The sequence below is a fragment of the Candoia aspera genome, chromosome 4 (assembly GCF_035149785.1).
Source record: "Candoia aspera isolate rCanAsp1 chromosome 4, rCanAsp1.hap2, whole genome shotgun sequence".
NCBI classification, from domain to species: Eukaryota; Metazoa; Chordata; class Lepidosauria; order Squamata; family Boidae; genus Candoia; species Candoia aspera.
In genome coordinates, this window is record NC_086156.1 from 96122172 (window position 1) to 96147414 (window position 25243).

The 25243-nt window shown below is 39.0% G+C and overlaps 2 protein-coding genes across 2 annotated transcripts; both read right to left on the minus strand.

The window, feature by feature from the left end:
- Positions 1-753: 753 nt before the first annotated feature.
- LOC134496746 (vomeronasal type-2 receptor 26-like) lies at positions 754-8426 on the minus strand. Its single transcript, XM_063302456.1, has 5 exons — positions 8327-8426; positions 6024-6652; positions 4975-5199; positions 4311-4437; positions 754-1805 (listed from the first exon to the last, which is right to left on the minus strand). The coding sequence occupies exons 1-5, from the start codon at positions 8424-8426 to the stop codon at positions 907-909; spliced, it is 1980 nt and encodes a 659-aa protein (XP_063158526.1). The 3' UTR covers positions 754-906.
- Positions 8427-15117: 6691 nt separating this feature from the next.
- Positions 15118-24340, minus strand: LOC134495546 (serine protease 27-like). The gene is made up of 4 exons (XM_063301056.1): positions 24285-24340; positions 23419-23690; positions 21294-21460; positions 15118-15412 (listed from the first exon to the last, which is right to left on the minus strand). Exons 2-4 carry the CDS (start codon positions 23543-23545, stop codon positions 15173-15175), a joined length of 534 nt encoding a protein of 177 aa, XP_063157126.1. The 5' UTR covers positions 23546-23690; positions 24285-24340; the 3' UTR covers positions 15118-15172.
- Positions 24341-25243: the final 903 nt, after the last annotated feature.

A 25243-nucleotide genomic window follows, 5' to 3' on the forward strand; every position in this document is an offset into this window, starting at 1 on the left:
TGACAGCTGTTTTTTGCTGTTTGTTTATTTATGCAATTTTTAAACTGCCTCAAATCATTATGGACTCTGTAAAAATCTGATGTGATACAGTGGTTGGATATTTGTGAAACCACCTTTCCCAGATAGATTCTCCCCTTCCCATCTGACCCAGGAGAAAATGCCTGCTAAAGATCCCCACTTATCATGAGGTGTGACAAGAGGCTCATGGAAGGAGGCAGCTCTATTTCTTTGGAATATCTTGTCTCCCAGTGAAAGTGTTACTCTTATTCACATGGAACTGAAGGCTCACAAAAGGCTGGCGGTTCCAGAAGACCTTCAGTGGCTGCTTATTCTTGGTGTGGAACCTGGATAATTGTTAGTATGTTGAATATTCTAATGTTTATAATATACAGTATATGGCTATTTATTATGTTCACTACTGCATTTTGTATAGCATTGTTATTGTTCACACTTGCATTGCTTAGCGCATTTTTAGAGTGACAGTCTATAATAATTCACAATGAAAAAAGATGCAGAAAAAATGAATGTATTAAATCATACAGCTAGGCTGCATTTATAAACAGAACAAGGTTGTCCAACTGTTTCTTCTAGTAGAAACTTAGTTCTCATAACTATCACTTGAAGTGAAAACTCTGATTGCATAGATCTGTCCATGAGAGGTTCTAGAAAGTTATACCAGACAAAAGATACAGTTGGTCCCAAACTTTATTTTTATAGGGAAAATAATCAACTTCATTTGGTGAATGATATTGTTGTTGTTTTTCAAATGCTCATTCTGGATTGATGGGGCAAAATAAAATTTAATAGTGTGCTTTGAGGAATGTGGTTAAAAGGAAGATGAGACAATATTGTTACAGCAAGTGAATATACAAGAAATACTTTAAAATGTGATTTTTCTTCTCATTGTCACTTCTTTCTAATTACATATTTCCTAGTATTCTGTTCAGGCCTCAATATTAAAATGAAACATTTGGGTAAAAAGATACAACCTAGCAGTCCAATGCTGGAGGCTAAAATGGAAAAGATCTCCACAGCTACCATATATTTTCCTTTGGAACTCAGATAAGTTGGAACAAAAGACAACCAGACACTGCAAAAAACTAACATGCTGAAAGTGATGAACTTAGCTTCATTGAAACTGCCTGGTAACTTCCTGGCAGAAAAGGCCACAGCAAAGCTAATGGTGGCCAGGAATCCAAGGTAGCCCAGGATACAATAAAACATAGTCACAGAGCCTTCATTACATTCCAGTACAATTACTTCAGGCATGGAGTGCAAGTCAACATCTGGGAAAGGGGGAGAGATTGCCAGCCATACCATACTGATACCTGCTTGAATAAGGGAGCAAGAAAAAACAATGGAGTTGGCCAGGCGTTTCCCCACCCACTTTCTCATCCTAGATCCAGGCTGAGCAGCCATGAAAGCTAAAACCACTGTTATAGTCTTGGCCAACACACAAGAAATGGCCACTGAGAAGATGATGCCAAAAGTGGCTTGTCGAAGAAAGCATGTCACTTTCTGTGGCTGACCAATGAATAGCAATGCACTGAGAAAACATAGCAGGAGCGAGAAGAGGAGGCAGTAGGTGAGATTCCTATTATTGGCCTTGACAACGGGAGTGTTGCGATGTTTCATAAATGTTCCAAGCACCAGAGATGTCATCAAAGAAAAGAAAAGAGCAAGGAAAGCTAAAATTATCCCCAAATATTCTTCATAAGATAAGTAGCTTATAATCTTGGGAATACAGAAATCCTGGCTCTTGCTTGGATATGTTCTTTCTGTACATTTATGGCAGTCATTCATATCTGAAAAAAAAATGTCAGCTTAATCTCTCACACATAGGCCACTAATTTTTAAATATGCATTAATTAGTTCTGTTAATTAAATGTATTATGAGAAAGCTTTATGTATTACAGGTAGTCCTCACTTAGCAACCATAACTGGGACCAGCAACTTGGTCATTAAGCAAAGTAGTCACTAAGTGAAATCATGACTATGCTTATGATTTTACTTCAGCTTTCCCTTGCTTTACAGACCTGTGAAGGTCATAAACGCAAGGACTGATTGCAAAGGTACTTTTTCATCACCATCATAACTGCAAACGTTGCTAAATGAGGCAGTGAATATCTGTATGTATTTTCAGAAAGTTTAAGGATTCCAGAAATTTGCCTTCAAACAAGAAAGCACATTATGTAAAAAATATATTATACATTGTGAAAGGTGAAAGGTCTCCTGTGCAAGCACTGAGTCTAATAGGCAAAAGTATTCTATTTGTTTAAAAGACAGATGATGGATGGATAGATGGATGGATGGTTAGATAGATGCAATGTACTACAAATAATGAAAAAAATAATATGAACATAATATTGTAGTGAAAAAATGTTTTAATTATTGGATCATATTATTACGTAAATTCTTCAGGTGACTTTTAGCTGAGATTTGGTAGGAAACACTGCAAATAAATAAATAAATACATATGTTTGTAATACTAATCTCAGTAATACCACTATAGTTTTGATTTGAGGATGGCAACAGACACAGGCAGGAGATGAGACATAATTACAAAAGCTTTACCAGAATAAGGTTGTTGAAAAAAATAGGAGGTTCCAAATTCTTTTGTTCAGCCTCTTTTGTATTTAGGTTTTGCCTTGTCTATCTTTTATTTTACTCACTACCTATGCCTAATTTTGTCTATAGCTCTATTTGTAATGATTGCCTAACCTAATTGAACCAGGCTCACAAGTATAACCTTATGAAATCTGATTTATTGAAGGATTAGTATGCAAATACAGAGAAAGCTGAGAATGAGTAAAAGCGCGCCAAATACAAACTTAAAACTCTCGGCTCGAAACGTAATCCCTCCCCTCGCCCAACTGCAGCAACCACCCCCCTCCCAGGTGCTGGTAACCATTTTCCACTGATCCTGGGAAAGCAACCTTGAACACATGAGATAACCCAAACACATTCCAAACCAGCAGCCAACAGATAACAACTCCCCGAAGTGGAATCCTCCTCCCTCCCGAGATCAAACACGTATCAGGGAAATGACATGCGAAACGTTACAATGTACTAGGAACATTGAAATGGTGAACATGACACTATTTCTTGTCTTATAGTTTAAGACCCCTTCTATCTTATACTACTTTATCCAATGTTTATATCTTACACTGGATTCTACCTTAGCTAAATCTTTTCTACTTTTTCTTAAGTTCACAGTGTTATACTCCTTCCCTCTTCAGTCGACTCTGACCAAAGTCACTTGCAAGTAGAGTCTTCCTGCTCTCAGGAATGGCATTGTAAGATTTTGACCTGCTGCCTGCACCCAATGTTTGGGTGTAATGTTGGGGGTTCAGACAGTCCCCTCTTTGCTACTGCTTGGACTGCTGCTCTGACTTGTATTAAACTTTTATGCCCTTCTCCAGTTGCTGCCAGTTTCTGGGCTTCTGTGGGATGTCTGCAGGGCTCTGGCTATCTATACACAGTTGCCAGCATTCTGGGCCTTACTGTGCAGTTGTCAAAGGTCTGGATGTCTTTTAACACTCTCACCAGTATTCTGGATTTCCTTAACTGGCCATCAGCACTCCAGCCTTCTTTCCTGTTGCCTTCTGTACAATAGTTATTTGGGTTTTGCTCTGTGAGTGTGTAACCAAATGTCTTCTGGAGTCTTATACTACCAGTGCTGCTCCACTGCTGCTAATGTTCTCCCTCACTGCCAACATCTGGCATCTTCTTGGGACTTAACTCTCCTCTACCTCCTCCTCCTTCTCTTCCTCCTCCTCTCCAATAGTCCTTCTCTCCAGCTTTTCTCCCATGGTATTACACTTTCATGATTCCAATGAAACCTCTTTTGAAGAACTGACTTATTGTTCCTTCATGGTGGAGTAAAGGAGGAGTGGTGAATGGTAAAGGACGATGGACGGGCATGAGAAGTGGAGAACCATGATATGTAAAACTTCTGCTTGAAGAGACTTACACCTAACTAGGATGGCACTGATGGATGACCAAGAATCAAGAAAACTGTGGCATGTTGGTTTTATTGCAGTCTTTTTTTCCCCTTAAAGAAAACTCTTAGCCAGTTTGCCAAAAATGCCCAAAGATAAGCCATCTCCAATTTGAAAGTTCCAAAAATGTATGAGCTGTATACCAACACCATTGGCAAATAATTTCCCATGTAAATACAGTATATTATTCTTCTTTATCATATTTTCCCACGCTAAAAGAAGCAATGATGACATAAGGATAGTTTTATATTTATGTAGGTCTTGTTTACAATAAACTTATCTGATCAATACATACAACATATTTTTTACCCTGCTCCTCTGAAATCTTCCCTTCAGGACACAGGATGCAATCATAGCAACAAAACAGTTTCCCCTCCTTTACTTTCTTGCTGGTACCAGGATAGCAACTCTCACTGCATACTGAAAGGGGCAGGACCTAATTATTAACGGGAGAAAAAAACACAATGATTATGTTAGGATAAATTATTTGCAAAACTTTGAACGGCTTTTCCATGTGTGTTCAACACTGTTCTGCAGGTTCATTCTATAATGATTCACCTTACAATGATAATACTGAAAATGGTTAGCCCATATACCATACATGGGACTAATAATTGTCCTTTGATAAGCAAAGGAGGTTTAGATTTTTTCAGAATAACCTGCTGGCTATTTTCCCTTGATCCAGTTCTAATACTGCAGGGGAATGGGATGAGACCCAAGTGAAATTGCTTTCTCATCACTTCATCCATGAGAATCCTAACATTCTTGAAGTAACATTTATATTTAATGGCATAGTAATAGAAAGAAACTTCTGGAGGCTTATGCAACACACCATTTTCTATGTTCTGCTATTTTCAACTAAAAATATGTCCTAAGGACTGAGTACTATTACTGACATTAATATTTCATGGAAGGAATAACACACATACCCAATTAAAAGTTAATTTCCAAGCTGTCTCTAATTGACTCCTACCTGATTAAACCAGCTATGCCATGTTATGGCATCTCCACTGATGGTGAAGGCTTGTTCTGGAGAAGCATGAGGATCCATCCACCCAACTATCACTTTATGAAAAGTTTGATTAGAGGAAAAAATCCAATTGATCACATCCAATCCAGCTACTAACTCCCCATTCTCATCAAAGGAAATGTTCTCTCCAGCACTCTTAAATGAGACTCGTCTCAAAAAATGATGAAACTGAATGGAAAGCAAAAGACTAAGAGTAGGCAGATTACAAATGAATATGTACAGATACTAGCCTGGTTGGAATCAGTCTGGGGAAATATTTAAAGGCAGAAATATTATAACATAGATTAACTTTCAATTCCACTTAAAATCTCAAGTAAAGATTTTCAGTCATTCTAACAGACTCTTGGATGTAAAACAAAAACTGTTTGATGATAAAGCTTAGATGTTAACATCAAATCCATCCATTAATTTTCCATTCTGGTTTTTGCTAAATGAAACACCAGTTGGGGTTCATCGTCACATTCTCATAATCATAGTACAAAAATTGGGTTTGGGGTTGGCTTATCTGTGGATCAGCTTATCTACAAATATATATGGTAATGCTTTTTTTAAAAGTACACTTATATCCTGTATATATTCACATATAAGCCAACCCTCAAATTTTTACCAAAATACCATGAAAAAAGCACCATCTGTGGATAAGCCAATTGTGAAAATTAAAACATATGAAAATTTTGAGGATTGGCTTTTCTGAGGGTGGCGCATTTTTCATGGTGTTTTGGTTAAAATTCAAGGGCTGGCTTATCTGCAGATGGCCTTGTCTGCCAGCACATACATTATCATGCAAGTGAAGAGAAGATGTAATATTCTTATACTTGCAGAACAATGTGGACATACTCTGAATATACAACAATATCTAGAGTAGAAAAGTTTGTAGTTCTGTTCAGCTGTGGTCAGAATTTACAAAATTGGAAGAGAGCAGGTTGGACCGATCTACCAGTAAAAATAGAGACAAAGAAAAACATATAGATATATATGCTTAAACACATTACCTGCCACAATGGCTGGTTGTGAAGTTTCAGATCCATCTTCTCTACTACTGCTCTGTGAATAAATCTAGATGCAAACATGGCATGTAAAGAATGAGCCACTGCATAGACAGCATTGTAGATGCTATAGCTATGGCCGGTCATGTTCATTTCAAAAAAAGGAGCAGGAAGGCTTTCTAGTTTCTCCTCTCCAGAGCAAACATTATCAACCACTTTGTCCGTGGTTGAATTTGGAAATATACAGTTGAAGGCATTTTGCCAAAAGTCTTTGATAAACCCATCTGCTGCTGCACTAGAAGGATTTCTGCTCTCAACAAATAACTTATAACCTGGTAAGTCACTAGAGTGAACTGAGAAGGACAGAGCACCATGGAGCATTTCTGTATCCCAATTCCTTTGATAGGCAAATGCAATGAACTCCATCTGGGATGTCATTATCCAAACTTTACCTTTTGGCATCCTTGTCACATCTTCTAGATTTGACAGAACTGACAACCATCTCAAATATACAATGGTATAAGATTCTCCATACACGATCATTATATTGGCTTTGCTACTCATGATATTGTCATAAAGATTCAGCCCATATTGAAATGTTTCTGGGTCAACAACACGTAATTGGGCAATTCTTTCTACAAAGGCAAAACAGACACCATGCTGAGAAAACAGTAGAAGCAGAGTTTGCACAATTTTTTCTCCATTCTCATCTTCCAGAATAATGAGTCCAATCCATGTCCACCTGAAATGCAGAATTAAAGAAAGGATTCCTCTGTACTGGAGGGCTTCCTTTGGGGCCATCTGATAGAAGACTAAACCTGGAGTTTTATCATTCATCACTGGAGCAGAGCCATAAATGAGCTAAAGAAAGAAGTGGTATGGGAATGGGAGGGAGGAAGAAATGGTAATAAGTTTTCTATAACCAAGTTTTCAAACTTTTCATTGACTGGATTCACATAACATGCTAGCTTAAAAAAGAAATTGAATATTTCAGCAAGTTGTGGGAACACATGGTGTACCGTACATGTGTGTGATGTGTATGAAAAGGGAAGGTGGAGGATGTGGCATCACAATATAAGACCTGTCCCTTTAGTATGTGCACGCAAGAGTGCACGTACAAAAGGGGAAGGTTTTCTGTCCTAACGCTATGTCAGCCCCCTTGCGTTTTTGATACACTCACCCACCCAGGGACACCACTGGTGGAAATCCAGCCATTATCTTAACAAGCATGTTAAGCAATCATTAAACAGACAGGTGTGGTTTATGAGCCTGGGCATAATATGTTCTGGGGACACAGCAATTGTGTTTTGGTAACCTGGGTTTAGAGTTTCAGGTGGAATGGGAGCTCAGCTATCATATCAGCAATTATTAGAGATTCTGTGAGACCCTGTAAGGTATTCTGTTATTCTAATATCTCTATCTACACTCTGGTAGAAGACTTTATCAAAGAGTCTATCAAGGACACTTAGGAGACAGTAAAACATCTAAGCTGACCACATTCAGCACATGCCCAAATGGTCAGTTGCTGGTCACATGAAGTACATAACTGTTCCTCTTTATGTCCTAGTTAGGCCATAGCCCCTGGCTGTGGATTTTGAGTGTCATGAAAAAACAGAAAAAGCATTTCGTAATTTACTTTTTTATTGCTGAAATTTTCATTGTAACTACTAGGGTGAAATTATTGTGGGCTTTTCTGGTACACAGGCCAAGAGAATTTGTCTGGCTTTGGTTATGATGTGTGTTGATTCAGTTAAGTGTGGTGGATACCCTTTGCTGATTGATGCCTTGTGATAGGAGGCTGGGTGTCTTGATATACTGTATGTTCATAAAACATGAGGAGTTTTTCATTCACTTTCTGCTAAAAAAAAATCTTCCTGAAAATGACAGAAAATAGGAAAGGTAAGGCAAACAAATACAAGGCAAAATGTACTTACAAAATAACTAAGTCAATAAAAGATCATATCCAGAGGGAGACTAATGGGTACTAAAAATTAAAGGTCCAGCCTTGCATAGTGAAATCAAATGTGGAGAAAAAGGCTCTGATCAAAACAAGAAATGGAAAATAGGAAAGAATAAAATATCTGTACAGTGCATGTACTTCTGACTTGATGGGATATGGACAAGAATATTGGAAGATAGTCTCTAGAGATCTGACAGAATAGTATGAACATGTGGGACTTCTGGGGGAGGTATGGCAAACTTAAGATGTCTTAAGTGCGACTATAATGTCTTAAGTGTCTTAAGCAAAAGCAGAGCTGACAATACTGGCAAAGACCAAGGAACTGGTGAGTACACCATTTCCTTGGTACCTCTCCAAATAAGTGCTCCATATGGCTGCTCCTTGTGAGGGGACCACAGGATAGCAGTTTTCTGTGGGTTTGAGCACCAGGAAATGACAGGATCAGCCATGCTGATCACAACCAAATAATGAATGGTGACTATCTACCTAGAAGAAAGTCTGTATGTTTTGAACAAGTGGTATATGCATAAGTCTACTCCTATGCACCCATGGTAAAAGAATTAATATAAATCCAAAAGCATGGCTGATTTTATTGTTTATTTTGAAAGGTGGAAAGAAGAACTGAAGGATATAAGGTTGAAGGGAGGTTCTGAATGTGAAACTTTAAAAAAAATTGGTAGTGTTAAGAATGAATTTTGGGAAAGGAAATAAGTGAAAGAAATAAGAGTGAAAATGGAAAGTCTGCAGGAAGGGAAAGTGTGAACCTTCTAAAAGGGTTTTAGATGAATCTCTTCACAAAGTAAATGGAATGAGAATGTAAGGAAAGAGGATGTGGCAGATTCCTGGAACAGAATGGTAAGAATTACAGAGTTCCCTGCTAATGGGAAGTATGAAAAAGGAGGCCTGATGGAATATGAATTTATTTATTTATTTGCTTTATATGGCCATCTTATATACGTGGTTCTGGCCAGGTAGTTAAAATGCTATGGATGGAAAAAGTTGTATAGAAGAGATTTTATATAAATTGTATAAAAAATCAGAATGAGAAAAAAATATTGCAAAGGAGTCCCTCCTTTGTAGGTAGATGGGCAATGATAAAATTTAATTAATTAAGTATACGTAGGGGGGAAAATAGCTGCAAAGGATGTAGTCAAAGAGAGAAAGGAAAGGTTAAGTTTAAAGAGACAGAGAAAATGCAGAGTGACTTTGATGGAAATAAAACATTGTTTTGGAAGTGCGTAAAGAGGGCTGAACCAAAGGCCTCCAATACAATGTCATGGCCTCAGAGCCAGGCTCCAAGATGCGGGCAGATCAGGTCCTACCAGGCACTGCGCCTACAGATTCAACAGCCACTGAATCCAATACTGATACCCTCTTATGCCCCTCCTCAGCCAGCCCTGATCCTTCTTTCGCTAACACGGGAGCAAAGAAGCAAGGCAAATTTCCCCACCCTGAGAATCCTGCACTCTGGCAAAGTAAGTGCCTCATGAGCAAGCAGCAAGATGCTGACTCTACAAGCAAGCCTGGTGCCTCATTATTGGCAACCAGTGAGCAGGGAAAGCTTCAGCTGTGCACACTCAGTGGGGAGAGGACTTAAACCGTGCAGGGACTGCCTTCCATTGCTGGAAGCAACTTTGGGATCTGGCTTTGTGAATTCCTATTCTTGACTCCTGCTTTGTTTTGACCTCGGCTGTTCCTGACCAAGTCTCTGGCTCCTCCCTCAATACTTTGCAAGCTATTGTGTGGAATTGGATTACAGACTGTCTACTCGGATTATACCTTGTCCTCAGCCTCTAGTAAGCTGTCGTGCACATGCACACTCTTTCTTCTGCTTTCACAATTCTTTTCTGTTGCCATCTCTCCAGACAGGCCTTTCTGACATTCTTACAAGCCTTGCTGCAAACTATTGTTCTTAAAACAGGTGGCCTTCCCACTGTGCCCACTTGAAGTGGTAGTAGAAACCATTCTTTTCAATGATATATTGATGATTTTGAACAAAAATATTATTAATATTGTTTATTACTGGTTTGATGCTTATTAAGTGCCTTAAGCACATCTGCTATAGCTGGAACAACTTGGATAAAGGAAAGATTCTGGCCAACTTGGATAAAGGAAAGATTCTAATGGACAGCATTTGCAAATGAACAGAGGGCTTTATTTCCTAGCCTGGAAATGTATATATTCCTGCCTCAGACTGTATCTTGAAAGAGAGAAAGAAAGAGAAAGAGAAAGAAAGAAAGAAAGAAAGAAAGAAAGAAAGAAAGAAAGAAAAAGAAAGAAAGAAAGAAAGAAAGAAAGAAGCACTACACTTTTCTATTAATGAAACACATATCTTACCTGTGGGATCTTGTAGATATCCAGAATGGTTGCAATATTAAAGGAGGTTTGAGAGTCCAATCCCCCAATGACTGCAGCCAGTTTATTTTGGATGCCACATATGTAATTTGGGATAAAACTCTCCACTGTGTATATGAGCAGCATTGTAGTATAGTATGTCCACTGTGCACTGAAATAGCTGTCATAGATGTGAAAGCCCAAAGAGATATTTGGCAAGATCTGAGAGTTTTCATTTATCTCCATTACTGCAAATACCAAGGCCAGAATATGCTGGTAATTCTTAGTCACAATGCTACAAAAAGGGTTATAGAATCAATGGAACAGACAAGTGTATCGAACAACATCCCTGCTTTCAGAATCATACTGTAATTTTTTTTTCAGTATTCCCGTGCAATATCCTTAAGGCAAGCCTTACTCTAGTAGCTATATATATATAAGAGAATTTGTTTTTTTTTAATCTAGCTTTCATATTTCAACACCCATTTCTTTTCATAATATATTACTGAAGCAAAAGGCATGATTTAAAATCAGGAGAAACTTCTAGTTCATTGTTTTTCAAACTTGGCAACATGCTGGCTGAGAATTCTGGGAGTTGAAGTCCACATAACTTAAAGTTGCCAAGTTTGAAAAACACTGTTCTACGTCATGCCTTTATATCTGTCTGTCTGTCCATCCATCCATCTGTCTGCCATTTATCATCTGTCTGTCTGTTCATCTATCTATCTATCTATCTATCTATCTATCTATCTATCATCTAACTTCATTTCTTTATTCCAACTTTGATTTCATGTTTTTGCATTTGTATTACAGGAATCTACTAGCATTCAATTAGTGTTTTATTTGTATCATTTCTTACTAATAGTTTGTTTTTAATACAATTAATACATTGAAATATAACAGAGTTGTGTAGAAATTAATTGGATATTCAACCCTCTCTGATGTTTTAAAAATTATGGCTTAGGAAAGCAAGTCACGTATATTGAGTGACAGTGCTAAAATTGACTATTTCCAGATTGCTATTGCTTCATTTAGTTTAAGTCACAAGACCAGCAGCACTAAGAATATGCATACTCAGTTAATAGAAAATAGAAAAAAAATAAATTAAATTAAATTGGGTTTAGTGTCAAGGGAAGAAAAACATTACAATCCAGGACTGCATTCAGCACTGAAAACTCATTAATCTTTGAAAACTCTGACAAAGACATAGAAATGCTTGTCAAACAAATTATGCAGATGGAAAATATATGAAAAATCAAAAACATCATACTGTTAAGTCTGTGAATTCTTTCAAGATCTGTCTGATTGGAAAGCCCTTCATTCCAAAGGAAATACAAATCTTGGGCAGCAGGGCCTGTTTCCCCCATATTTGAACCCTGTTGCCAGAAATAGTAACTCTAATTGAGTATAGTTTGATTGGCTTCTAAATTAGGGGCACAGTTCTCAACCTTCATGCAAACTTACCTGTGATTAAACCCACTAAATTCACTACATATATCAATAGTATACTATAAATGGAATGCAACTTCATATAAAGAAATCTCTTAACGTATAGATTATTTGAAAGATTAATTAAGATACTTCTTAATATGATTTGGTGAATGCAGATCTCTAGGCTATAGCACTAGAAGTTATGTCTGCAAATATGTAACTTGACTGGAATGTTGGTAGATTTATTTGTTTGATTGACTGATTTTCTTTTTACTCCCATCATTTGTACAGGAGATCAAGGCAGCATATATAAATCTTTTGCTTCCTCTTTTTTCCTAACAACACCAACCCTATCAGTAGGTTGGGGTGGGAGAGTGTGACTGGCTCAAGGTCACCTAGTGAGTTTCCATAGCTGAGAACTTGGGTCTCCTCAGTGCAGCTATGCACCTCAATGTCTAATATTTATTCTCTCAGCCTTTGAAATATTAAACATACTACTAAAATGACTGGAAGAGAAATAAAAGTTTGAATACATCCTGAGAGAGAAGGGGGGAGTACCTTTTTTAAAACAGGCAGTAAAATCAAGTGCATTCAGAATAAATCTTTTCTCACAGTTAAATTTATAATGCTTATACCTTATAGGGGTTCTTGATAGAGGTAGTTAAACTGAAATTAACTGCCAGGAAAAGGTTACTTTTCCCATAATGTTATGACCCCAGTCCCAGTATATATGATGATGATGATATCCATTCAAATATATTCAGTACTTACACAGAAGAGACCCTGACCATAGATTCCATATGTTATATTAGTTTGGATTGAATTATATTCCAACATTTGCTGCAGCCAACCCGAAGCCTTTATTGGGGTTGAGTCATGGGGAACATACTTACAATGGCAAAAGAAGAAATGGAAATAGGATTGTTAAAAAATCTTAGTTTCTTACTTAATCTCATCAAACTCTGTCGGCAGTGGTTCTTTCGTGAAGGCTAATGTACTGGAGACAATAAAGCTGTGAGAAGCAATGACACCAATGATGAAGTCTCCTGACTGATGATAGGTCAGAGGTGGCAAGTGAGGAACATGCAACCCACATTTGACAATGGGAGTCTTGCACAATATGCAAGGAATTAGTAGAAATAGCAATGCCACCATCCTGTGCACAGACCTCTCCTCTGCTTTCCCCCTGCTTTTTTTTTTCTGATTTATTCTTTCAATCCTTTTAGGAGTGTTTGTGACTTAAGGTTTCAGTGGAAAATATAAATTATTAGACAGCAGATGTGAGAATCTGTCATTGTGGCTATATCTTAGCCATATCTGTAAATGATAGAAAGCATGAATCTGTCAACGTTAATTTGCCATGTTACAGAGCCTGGCATTTAGTAAGTTAAAGTATCAGTGATTAAAACAGATGGATCCATACTTGTTCCTAACTCCTGCCTACAACCTTGGAATGCTACAGGAGATATATACTACCTTTCATAGATTTTGTTGTTCAGTTACATTACCACCTGCAGCCACTCTACTCAAGTGGTCTGGGTTGACAAGCAGCAACATTAATTACAGTACTTCTGATAATAACGTTAAGGAATCCATGAGGAATTGAAGAAAGAAGCATGTTTGTCAGATACAAACAGAAGTCTTCTCTTCAACTTTGTTGGAAAACAGGAGACAATGTGAATTTTGAAGACCCTGGGATGAAATTTCAGTAAGTATGAATATATGCTTTGTGACTGTCCAATCCCTGCAACAGCTTATATTCTTTGAATATATAAATGCACCGATTATACCTGTTTAATTTTATTTCATTTTTTAAAACAAATACCAAAAGAACTAAAAAATACACACACAAAAAAACAAACTATAAGCAAGAATTTAAAAACAAAAGAACGTAACTAATAACAGGCAAAACAAAAAAGGAAAAATATGAACCATCTAGGCATATCAACTGTATGTCAAGTATGAAACAACATATGAAAATTTCAAATAAAACAAAGAAACTATTCTTGTAAAGTGTCATGAAATCTGTGCCAAAGGGAAATATATTTCATGGGAAAAAAGCCTTTTCAAAAATTTACAGATTACACATTTCTTGAATCCCATCCTTAATGTACAGAATAATAGTGCTTTTCCAAATGCTCAAAATAATTCTCTTAGTAATTTCTTGTACCAAATACAACCCTGATATGGGGGACAGGTGTCTAGTGGGGGCAGGGGCATTTTGTTTTGGTTTTCCCATTCTTCCCCTTTTGGAAGGACAGGGAGTAAAATGATTAGAAAGAGAATTGGGAAACCCCATTTTTGCCTGGTCATTCTGGTCGTTCATGCTTTTTGCTTTGTGAGAATGCCTTTTGAAGACCATGGGACAGCAGGGGGCGGGGGGAGAGAGACAAGAGTTTTATTCACTTCACCAGTGAAAAAAGAGAGAGTAATACATCTGATTTCCTGAAATTCTCTTGAGAATAGCCAAAAATTGACATTTTTAAACCACCTAAAAAAGTATTCACTGAAGAGTTTTAAATCAAGTTCAGAAATCAAGTTTAGAAGAATAACTTTGGACCATCATTCACACAAAGCATAATCTACAAGGAGTTGAAATTTTTGTTCCTTCCTGCACAGAGTAGTACTGATTTCTCTCAAAGCTGAATAGTGCAGAGCTACAATCCTGTCCCGTGATCTTCTGAGAGAAGCTGGGCAAAAATATTGGTGGCAGCTTTTTTGCCAACAGAACAACTTCAATGCAAAGAGTTATTTACCCTGTAGTTGTTATATTTCATTATTGCTTCATTCCTTTAGTCTGCCTTCAACGCCTATGACAACCCAATGTTTTAAAGACTCCAAGAAAACAGGGAAAACAGCTCAAGATCAGGAAATGTTTCATATGCTCAAAATGGCCATGTAAGCAAAGCATTGCACACTGAATTCCACAGAAATATCTTGTGTGTACTTTCATATGCAAAGTACAGCATAGCACATCTAGACAAACTGTACAGATTTGGCTTTCCATGAAAATTCAAGTTTATTTTACTAAGGCCCGTGTGGGACTGCAGGGCACCTGCCATTCCTGGAAAATTGATGTAAAGCCACCTTGTTACAGCTTCGAAACAAATGTTAAGTATGGAGAAGTATAAAAAAGGCTCACAGGGCTTCTTATCATCTTATGATTCTTTAATGTTATGTAAATGAATATGAGGAAGGGGAAGGGGAGGAGGAAGAAACAAGAAGAAGAATCAGATGATGATGATGATGATGATGATGATGATTTCAAAATATGCATGATTCCAGAAGAAGAGAGTTACCATATAGTGGGAGTTTTGCCATACAGATTTGACAAAAGTCAGTTTCAGCAAACCAGAAAAGGCAATCTAGACAAACTCAGACATGTTCAACCAATTTTTATTAATATATAACACAGACAGAGTGTTGATAATCAGTGAAAGATGCATAGCAATATTAGCATCAGCAACCAGGAACATCCACTGCTATGGGCAGTATTAATGAAGCTGAATTCTACTTCTGGAGCATGTCCCAAGATCCAACTGCTGTGGGCACTAACCCGGGTGTAGACACCAGGGCGTTTGGGGGTAGCACAGATATCTCCCCAGCTCACCAGACCAGCCAAGACCCAAGCTCCATCCCACGGGCAAAGCAATGGTCCCCCCGAGTCCCCCTGTAAAATAAAAGAATAAAGCATTATTCTCCAAGAATATAACAGGAACCTTCTACTGTTGACTTCTCCCAAAAGGATTCTTACATATGACTGACAGGTGAATCTTACTTCAACACTGGAAATATGATCGTACCATCATACCCAAAGGCTGTGAACAAGATAGTTTGGGTGGGACAAGAGCTCTGCATTCCAAGAAAATGACTGAAGGGTTCAGAAGGAATATCCAGCTGACTACCACTCATGTCTCCCAGCATATTCCATATGGAGCATTGTCTCTTTCTGCCTAATGATAAGTTGACTTTGCTGTATTGGTACATTTTTAACAAAAGCAAATATTGAAAATATTCACAAAAGTATCCTTTCATTGACAAGGAAGTAAAACCTGCTCAGGGATGTACAGAAATAAAATACCTCTCACCATAATAGTATTAACAGCAGCAACAACAATAAATTTATTAGCAGATGTCTTTGCAATGGAAAGGAAGTTGTTGTTGTTTATTCGTTTAGTTGCTTCCGACTCTTCGTGACTTCATGGACCAGCCCACGCCTGAGCTTCCTGTCGGTCGTCAACACCCCCAGCTCCCCCAGGGACGAGTCCGTCACCTCTAGAGTATCATCCATCCAACTTGCCCTTGGTCGGCCCCTCTTCCTTTTGCCTTCCACTCTCCCTAGCATCAGCATCTTCTCCAGGGTGTCCTGTCTTCTCATTATGTGGCCAAAGTATTTCAGTTTTGCCTTTAATATCATTCCCTCAAGTGAGCAGTCTGGCTTTATTTCCTGGAGGATGGACTGGTTGGATCTTCTTGCAGTCCAAGGCACTCTCAGAATTTTCCTCCAACACTACAGTTGTTGGAGGAGCATCGATCTTCCTTCGCTCAGCCTTCCTTATGGTCCAGCTCTCGCAGCCATATGTTACTACAGGGAACACCATTGCTTTAACTATGCGGGCCTTTGTTGTCAGTGTGATGTCTCTGCTCTTAACTATTTTATCGAGATTTGTCATTGCTCTTCTCCCAAGGATTAAGCATCTTCTGATTTCCTGACTGCAGTCAGCATCTGCAGTAATCTTCGCACCTAGGAATACAAAGTCTTTCACTGCTTCTACATTTTCTCCCTCTATTTGCCAGTTATCAATCAAGCTGGTTGCCATCATCTTGGTTTTTTTGAGGTTTAGCTGCAAGCCAGCTTTTGCACTTTCTTCTTTCACCTTCATCATAAGGCTCCTCAGTTCCTCTTCACTTTCAGCCATCAAAGTGGTATCATCTGCATATCTGAGATTGTTAATGTTTCTTCCAGAGATTTTAACTCCAGCCTTGGATTCCTCAAGCCCAGCTTGTCGCATGATGTGTTCTGCATACAAGTTGAATAGGTAGGGTGAGAGTATACAGCCCTGCCGTACTCCTTTCCCAATCTTAAACCAGTCCGTTGTTCCGTGGTCTGTTCTTACTGTTGCTACTTGGTCGTTATACAGATTCTTCAGGAGGCAGACAAGATGACTTGGTATCCCCATACCGCTAAGAACTTGCCACAATTTGTTATGGTCCACAGAGTCAAAGGCTTTAGAATAGTCAATAAAACAGAAATAGATGTTTTTCTGAAACTCCCTGGCTTTTTCCATTATCCAGCGGATATTGGCAATTTGGTCTCTAGTTCCTCTGCCTTTTCTAAACCCAGCTTGTACATCTGGCAATTCTCGCTCCATGAACTGCTGAAGTCTACCTTGCAGGATCTTGAGCATTACCTTACTGGCATGTGAAATGAGTGCCACTGTTCGATAGTTTGAACATTCTTTAGTGTTTCCCTTTTTTGGTATGGGGATATAAGTTGATTTTTTCCAATCTGATGGCCATTCTTGTGTTTTCCAAATTTGCTGGCATATAGCATGCATTACCTTTACAGCATCATCTTGCAAGATTTTGAACAGTTCAGCTGGGATGCCGTCGTCTCCTGCTGCCTTGTTATTAGCAATGCTTCTTAAGGCCCACTCAACCTCACTCTTCAGTGAGTTGGCTCTAGCTCACTGACCACACCGTCAAAGCTATCCCCGATACTGCTATCCTTCCTATACAGGTCTTCTGTATATTCTTGCCACCTTTTCTTGATCTCTTCTTCTTCTGTTAGGTCCTTGCCATCTTTGTTTTTGATCATACCTATTTTTGCCTGGAATTTACCTCCAATGTTTCTAATTTCCTGGAAGAGGTCTCTTGTCCTTCCTATTCTATTGTCTTCTTCCACTTCCATGCATTGCTTGTTTAAAAATAACTCCTTATCTCTTCTGGCTAACCTCTGGAATTTTGCATTTAATTGGGCATATTTCCCCCTATCACTGTTGCCTTTTGCTTTCGTTCTTTCTTGGGCTACTTCTAGTGTCTCAGCAGACAGCCATTTTGCCTGCTTGGTTTTCTCTTTCTTTGGGATGTATTTTGTTGCCGCCTCCTGAACGATGCTGCCAACTTCTGTCCAGAGTTCTTCCGGGACCCTATCTACTAAGTCCAGTCCCTTAAATCTATTCTTCACCTCCACTGCATATTCCTTAGGAATATTAGTGAGCTCATATCTAGCTGATCTGTGGGTCTTCCCTAATCTCTTTAGTCTGATCCTAAATTGTGCAAGAAGAAGTTCGTGATCTGAACTACAGTCAGCTCCAGGCCTTGTTTTTACCGACTGTACAGATGTCCGCCACCTTTGGCTGCAAAGGATGTAATCAATCTGATTTCGGTGTTGTCCATCTGGTGAAGTCCATGTATAAAGCCGTCTCTTAGGTTGTTGGAAGAGAGTGTTTGTTATGCAGAGTGAATTGTCTTGGCAAAATTCTATCAGCCTATGTCCTGCTTCGTTTTGTTCTCCCAGGCCATACTTACCTGTAATTCGAGGTGTCATTTGACTGCCCACCTTAGCATTCCAGTCTCCCGTGATGAAAATAACATCTCTTTTAGGCGTGTTGTCCAGTAGGTGCTGCAGATCCTCATAGAACTGCTCTACTTCAGCTTCTTCAGCATTTGTGTTGGGGCGTATATTTGGATCACTGTGATGTTAGATGGCTTGCCCTGAATTCGAATTGAGATCATTCTGTCGTTTTTTGGATTGCATCCAAGCACTGCTTTAGCCACTTTACTATTAATTATGAATGCTACTCCATTTCTTCTGTGGTCCTCTTGTCCACAGTAGTAGATGTGGTGGTCATTTGAAGTGAAGTGGCCCATTCCAGTCCATTTCAGTTCACTGACGCCCAGAATGTCTATCTTTAATCTTGACATCTCACCAATAACCACATCCAATTTGCCCTGGCTCATAGATCTTACATTCCAGGTTCCAATGGTGTGTTGATCCTTAGAAGGAAAGGAAGTAGCTCACATTAAAAGGCATGTTAAAATGCAGGGGGCCCACATATACCATTTTCTTTGTTTACTTTGTTCTTCAGTACATATTATGAAAAAAAGGACAAAAAATAGCAGAATTTTTTTTGTTTAATACTATAATCCTCAGCCAGCCCCTTGGAAAATTCAGTATCTCAATTCAGCAAACATCTAGAATTTATGATTAATTTAGTAATGAGCGTTCCCCAATATTAACTTTGAAAATTGTGATTCTTTTTACAAAGATTAAACCAAATTCCTGTCAATGAATTAGGCAGGAGGGAAAACATGTCTATTGAAAGGAGGCATTAATCACCATGGGAGCTGGTTTAGTCAATAGAAAGTCAAGGATCAAGTAGGCAAATAGGAGTTTCAATTCTTCATGAACTTTGTCCACACCCTCAAGTCGACAAGCTGAAAACAATCCAAACTGGCAAGACAATCATTTGCCAGGGTTTCTGTCAGTTGCACTCCAGAACTAGACTTCCAGTTAAGATGGATATAATTGACTTTGACCACAAAGAATTATGCAAATTCCTCATAGTGCGTCACTAACTGTTCTAGCTTCCTCCTCCAATATCTTGGTGGAGTAGATGCCTCAGAATAGAGAAAAGCAAAGAAGTACTTGTTGTCTTTATTGCAAATGAGTTTACATTTGAATCCTGACTCACTCTTGACTGGGTATCCTCAGTGTGGACATTAACCCCCCTCACCCAGAAAAAGCAAATGGGATTATCTAATGCCACACCAAGATCACCCCAGCTGGATCAGGAAGAGACACATTAAGCAGTGAATGGATTTAAAAGAACAGTATCCCTATACAATCCAGGCCACTCAAACACAGCAATATACTTTTAAAATTTGCAGACTCCTGGTTGGAAGATCTAGTCAAGGAGAGGGAATCCCTACAATCTATGGCCACTTCAGTTTCTTACACCCCAATTCTAATCTGTGCTGTGGAGTAAGTTGGTGGACAAAGACAGGAAAGATTAATTCCTCTCCCTTTCTGTCTCTGTGATCCATGCTAGGTGATTGCATCCATCAAGGATCAAATCCTTGATTATACACATTTTAACAGCCACTGACCTAACACTGAAGAGCAGAAGGTTTAGGCCAGAGGAGTCAGCACCACTACCAACCTAACCTATCACCTGGTTAGACTGCAAACTCAAAGGAAGGGATGCCAGCCATGAACTTGCCTTTCTTTTCCTACAATGGTTAGGGTGTATCCTTTTACCATAGTTATTGCCTTAATGTTTGTTCTTAGGCCATTTTTAGTCCCATAAATGCAATGCATACATCATCATCTTCATTATTATTATTTATTAAAATTTATATATCTGCCCATCTCATTTGTATGTGATTCTGGGCAACAATACTTACGACACAAATAAAATAATCTTCTACCATTAAAAACAGTTTAAAAATTAAATGCTATATTTAAAATATAATAATAAAATGACAGAGGAGATTGCACTCTAATGATATACAATATAACCATTTAACGGGCAGGCTCCATACTTCCTTGGGATCCCCAAGCCTGATGGCACATCCAAGTTTTGAGGGCCTTTCAGAAGGCCGGAAGGGTTGGGGCCAATCTCACCTCCGGTGGAATGATGTTCCAGAGGGTGGGTTCCATGGCAAATCATGGCAAAAAAGGGTCTCGTTCTGGATCCCACCAAACAAAGCTCCTTGGCCAACATGACCCATACATACTAGAAGGTCAGAGATTCCCCATTCCTATGGTAGGGATTTCACAAACACCCCATCTTGGACCAGTCACCACCTTTCAGCCTAAACTATATCAAAGTATTGTTGCCTGCAATACATATAGTTGGGAGAACTGCAAGCTGCTTGGAAAAAAGATTGGGTAAAAAGCATGTTAGAGCCAGTTTGGTGCAGTGGTTAAGGCACTGGGCTAGAAACCAGGAGACCATGAGTGTAATGTTTGCCTAATCCCAAATACTCAGTCTCACAAGCTCGGGCTTAAAGATAACTGATTTATTAAAGGAATAGTATGCAAATACAGAGAAAGCTGAGAATGAGCAAAAGCGCGCCAAATGCAAACTTAAAAGCCTTGCCTTCAATCCAGTCCCGCCCCAAGCACTCGTCAGCACGCACCCCCTCCCAGGTGTTAGGAACCGTTAGACGCACCTGGGAAAGTAACCTTGAATAGGCTTGCAAACCCAAACATACATTCCAAAGACCCAAAACAAAGGAGAGCGCAGGAATGGAAAAACCCCGAACGAACCAAGCGAGTATACACGGAAAATGACTTGACATGTGAAACGTTACAATGTTAACAGAACATTGAAAGGGGAAACATGACAATGAGTTCTAGTCCTGCCTTAGTCACAAAGCCAGCTGGGTGACCTTGGGCCAGTCACTCTCTCAGAGCCCTAGAAAGGAGGCAATGGCAACTCATTTCCAAAATCTAGCCAAGAAAACTACATATACTTGCCCAGGCAGTGTCCAGGAGTCAACACTGACTCAAAGGCACACATACACAAATGAGTCAGTATTACCTGGCAAGCATCCTTCTCTCCTTCCATGTAGCCTGCACATATCATGTCATCTTTTATTACATTCTTCATCCAGGGTACTTTAAGGTCACTGTAAAGATCCTCACAGGTAGCCCTGTCCACCAGGGGAAGAAGGACTTCCTGCAAAAGCTCAGGTTCAGGAAGTGGGACTGGGAGAAAGAGAAAGGATAGCTACTTTTCCAGATTTTATCAAAGGGGACACCATCATTCATATCTATGTAAAAGAAGGAATTTCATCAAGCTGAACAGCTTGTCAGTGTATTTACTGCTGCTGAAATTTAAACAATTATTATACCCCTGCCATCCTTTAAACAATTATTAAAGATAGAGGAGTTCTAAACAATTATTAAAGGGGCAGGGGCCCCTTTTCCTCTTGCATTTGGCCATGCAGTTATTAAAATCCTTGATACCTTAATTCTATTTTTCCCCATTTCTTTTTTTTTTTTTCCCTTAATGTCAGGCTTCATGAATCCATTTCAAAGTCCTGCTCCATTCCAACAAAGCTGATTAGTAGGAATTGGGGACAGGGTAAAGTTCTGAAAAGGGTAGTTTTCCTTTTTTTGGTGCTAAGGATTTTGTGTTTAACTTGTTTCTGGCTTGTATTTAACGTAAACATTTTTTAAAAAAAAGTCTACTTGACTACTTTTCCACTCAGGAATGGCTCACAACTAAGAATAATAATAAAAAGATATCAAAACCAAAGTAACAAAATGTGACAGTAATTGACAGCACAATTCTATACTGTTGATTCAGAAGAAAGCTCACAGCGTAAATCAACAGTGACACCAAGTTGCAAGTATGTCTCCTCTGCAAAAGAGGTCCTTAAAGAGTCAAGCTTTTATCTCAACAGTGAAAACATGCATTTATGTATCAACAGTTTAATCTGAAGATCAACTGGATTGAGTGTCCTTCCATTGGAAAAAGCTTTCCATGAAAAGATCAGAATTATAGCGCATGTACATAGGTATCCCCCTAAGAGTATCAGAGGTAGTTTTATTGCTGCATGAACAGAAGTATTCCTTTCATTGAAATGTTAATGAAATTAAACCACCCAGAATCCCCCGATGGGAGGAGATGGGCAGGGACTAAATAAACAAACAAACGAACAAACAATGCTGTTCAGATTTTGAATTCATCTTACAAGACTAGAATTAGGAAGTGTCATGAGTACAGATGGTGAGCAGGAGGAGGCCCCTATCCAGGGGGGAAAACGCATGTGTAGTTTAGATGCTTTGAACTGTCCTTCAAAGAAACTCAGAGCAGACCCACCTTGAGTTTTGGGGTTTATCTGTCTGGATTTCTCACACTCCTTCAGTTTGGTAGGATTTTTGTCTACTAGAGCAGTTAATAAACACTAGAGACTAATTTCTTGTCTCAGCATGGTTTTTTTGCTTAAGTTAGGACAGGAAGTTCTACCAACACTCAGATATTTACCTGTATATCTCTATTAAAGTAAGCATTACCAAGACAGTGGATTGGTAAACTGAATCATAAGAACATTCCTTTCCTCTGATCAGCTTTGTTTATCTACACAATGGAAAGAAAACTAAACCATCATAGCAGCATAAAAACACAAAAACTAAATACCCTTCTCTAAATGATGAAAAACATGAGCATAATCAGAATGATTCAACTGGGATGGATAACAGAAAACAAGGACAATTTCTAGAAATACCTTGGGACATATATAGTTGAGTATCTGCAAACACAAAGTTAGTCTGATTCATTCTATCTACAGCTGATGTTAGGAACTGATATGTATGGATTATGAAAAGACAGTTGCCAACAGTCTAACACTCCATCAGACATTTGACATTTTTTTCTAACCACACTGGCTGTAAAAAATCACCAGTACCAAATCACATAATCAGATCTCAGGGTAGCTACCACCTTAATTTCTCACAATGTCCTTGAAGTAATGTCACTTCCGATCACTACTGGAAATTAAAACAGTGACCTCCACTCACTAGACTCAGCTGCTATTCTAGATGCTTGCTGCTAGCTGCTATCCATCACTACTAGAAAAAGCTGTCAAGGACTATCAACAGAGATGGAACTCCATACATATAGAACACATATAATATAGAAATATCTCTGATAGCCTCACCTTGTGATTCAATGTTTCCCCAGCCTGCAACCCAACAACCCAATCTGGGAGGAAAGACAATGGAAGGTCCTGGGAAACAGGCAGGCTGGATACGCTGGGTGAAATTCACAGGGTTCTTGAGTTCCATCAGTGCGATATCATTGCCTTTTCTGAACCCAGAGTAGTTGGAGTGGACGATAATTTGCTTCACATTCACTAGTACCGACTCTGGTCCCGGATAGGAGAGATTGTAGGCTCCCAAAAGAATTACAAATAGAGAGGGATCTGAGAGACTGTAGACAGAGATTGGTTATGAAATGTAAGCATGAAAATGAAAATATATATACTGTTTAAAACTCAGCAAGGAAGAGGAGATTGAAGTTAGGTGGTTAAGAGAAAGTTGATGAGCCATGTTAATTGGGGTGAGGATGGGGAGGCAGGAAAAGAAATCTTGGGAGGAGATTGGGTTTTATGCCTCAATAGGAAAACTCAAAAGAAACATGCTAGAACCTATTGGAAGAAAAATAGGACATACTGGACAGGGTGGGACTGAAAACTGTAAGTCCAGCTTCCTGAGGAATGGGAAGACAGTGTTTGTGATGAGGACCTAACAGCTTGAATGTATGGTTTCTCAGTGAAAGAATGGTAGAAGCTGACCTCCAAGATGCCAGATACCTCTGCAAGGGGAATGGAGCTTTATAAATTAGTTTCAGAAATCTGAGGATCAACCTTGTGGGGTTTTGTATGAAGGGAGTGAAGCTTGGCAACTATTCTCACCTGCTAAAACAATGTGCTGCTGTGAGAACCCAGCTTGAGGCAATGAGAGTTCCCCCACACTGATGTGAGCCTAAAGTTTGTATGCTGGCCAGCCATGGCCATGAACCCACCTCAGCCTCTGAACCTCCCACAATTCGGGCAGAAGAGATCAATTGGCCACAAGCTGTGGGGAGAGCAAGATAGGCAGGTAAGTGTCTGGGCCATCAGCTCCCTGCAGCTGAAACCCATTGAAGACCTTATTCACCTGGAGGTGGCTTGGCCTCAGTAATGCCTGTGAAGACAAGAAGAGAAGCATCAGAAGAGACTGAATGGACCAAACAGGGTAGCCAGAGACAAAACAAAAGAGGACATATAAATAATCCAGCAAGCATATACGACATCGGATCACTTTTTAGACCAGCAATGTCTATGATGTCATGAAAGATACAGTTTTTAGGATTAACTTTTCATTAAATAATATAAGAGATAGTAGTTGGAACTTTAAAAATGTGCTGCGTGTCATTCAAAAATGGTCATTCTCACTACAGCACATATCACCAATCCTGGCTTATCTGCAGCAAATAAGGATACAGATCTGAAGGGACTCTTGACTCAATACCATCCAATGAGTTTCAGGGCTTGGGAGGATTTGTATGAGATTTGCCAGCAGGCATGGGGATGCCAGGTTAATATGAAGCCCATCAAGTGGTTTGTTTGAATGCATTGTTGTTGCCAGGGGGTGGGGGTGTAGCGGGTTTTGTATTTGGGGTTTTATTTCTGTAAGCTGCCCGGAGTCACTGTGAGTGAGTTGGGCGGCCATATACATTTCTTTAATAAATAAATAAAATGAAAAATAAAAGCAATGAGTTATTGTCAACACTTTCCTTAACACTGACTCTGTCCCCTACTGTCCTCTCCTTCTTAAATTAAATTGAAAGATTATTTTAATTCCAAAATAAAATAGAGTTGATAAGAAAGATGTGAGAGATTAAATGGACAATGAGGAAACAAGGATGGTTTGCAAGGATAGAAAGATAGTTCAGTTTTCTCTTCTCTAATTTCCTCTCTCCTTGCTTCCTTCTTACTCCTT

What these genes read in the sequence shown, in the direction of transcription:
- LOC134495546 (XM_063301056.1), bottom strand. Translation starts at nt 23,545, where the DNA reads ATGGAACTCAAGAACCCTGTGAATTTCACCCAGCGTATCCAGCCTGCC. An exon ending in GGGAAACATTGAATCACAAG is followed by an intron (nt 21,461 to 23,418) that starts GTGAGGCTATCA and finishes TCTTTCTCCCAG; the next exon opens with TCCCACTTCCTGAACCTGAG. An exon ending in GAGAGAAGGATGCTTGCCAG is followed by an intron (nt 15,413 to 21,293) that starts GTAATACTGACT and finishes TTTATTTTACAG; the next exon opens with GGGGACTCGGGGGGACCATT.
- LOC134496746 (XM_063302456.1), bottom strand. Translation starts at nt 8,426, where the DNA reads ATGGCTGATCCTGTCATTTCCTGGTGCTCAAACCCACAGAAAACTGCT. An exon ending in TGGAGCACTTATTTGGAGAG is followed by an intron (nt 6,653 to 8,326) that starts GTACCAAGGAAA and finishes TTGCCTTTGTAG; the next exon opens with AAAGAATTGCCCAATTACGT. An exon ending in GAAGATTTCAGAGGAGCAGG is followed by an intron (nt 1,806 to 4,310) that starts GTAAAAAATATG and finishes TTTTTTTTTCAG; the next exon opens with ATATGAATGACTGCCATAAA.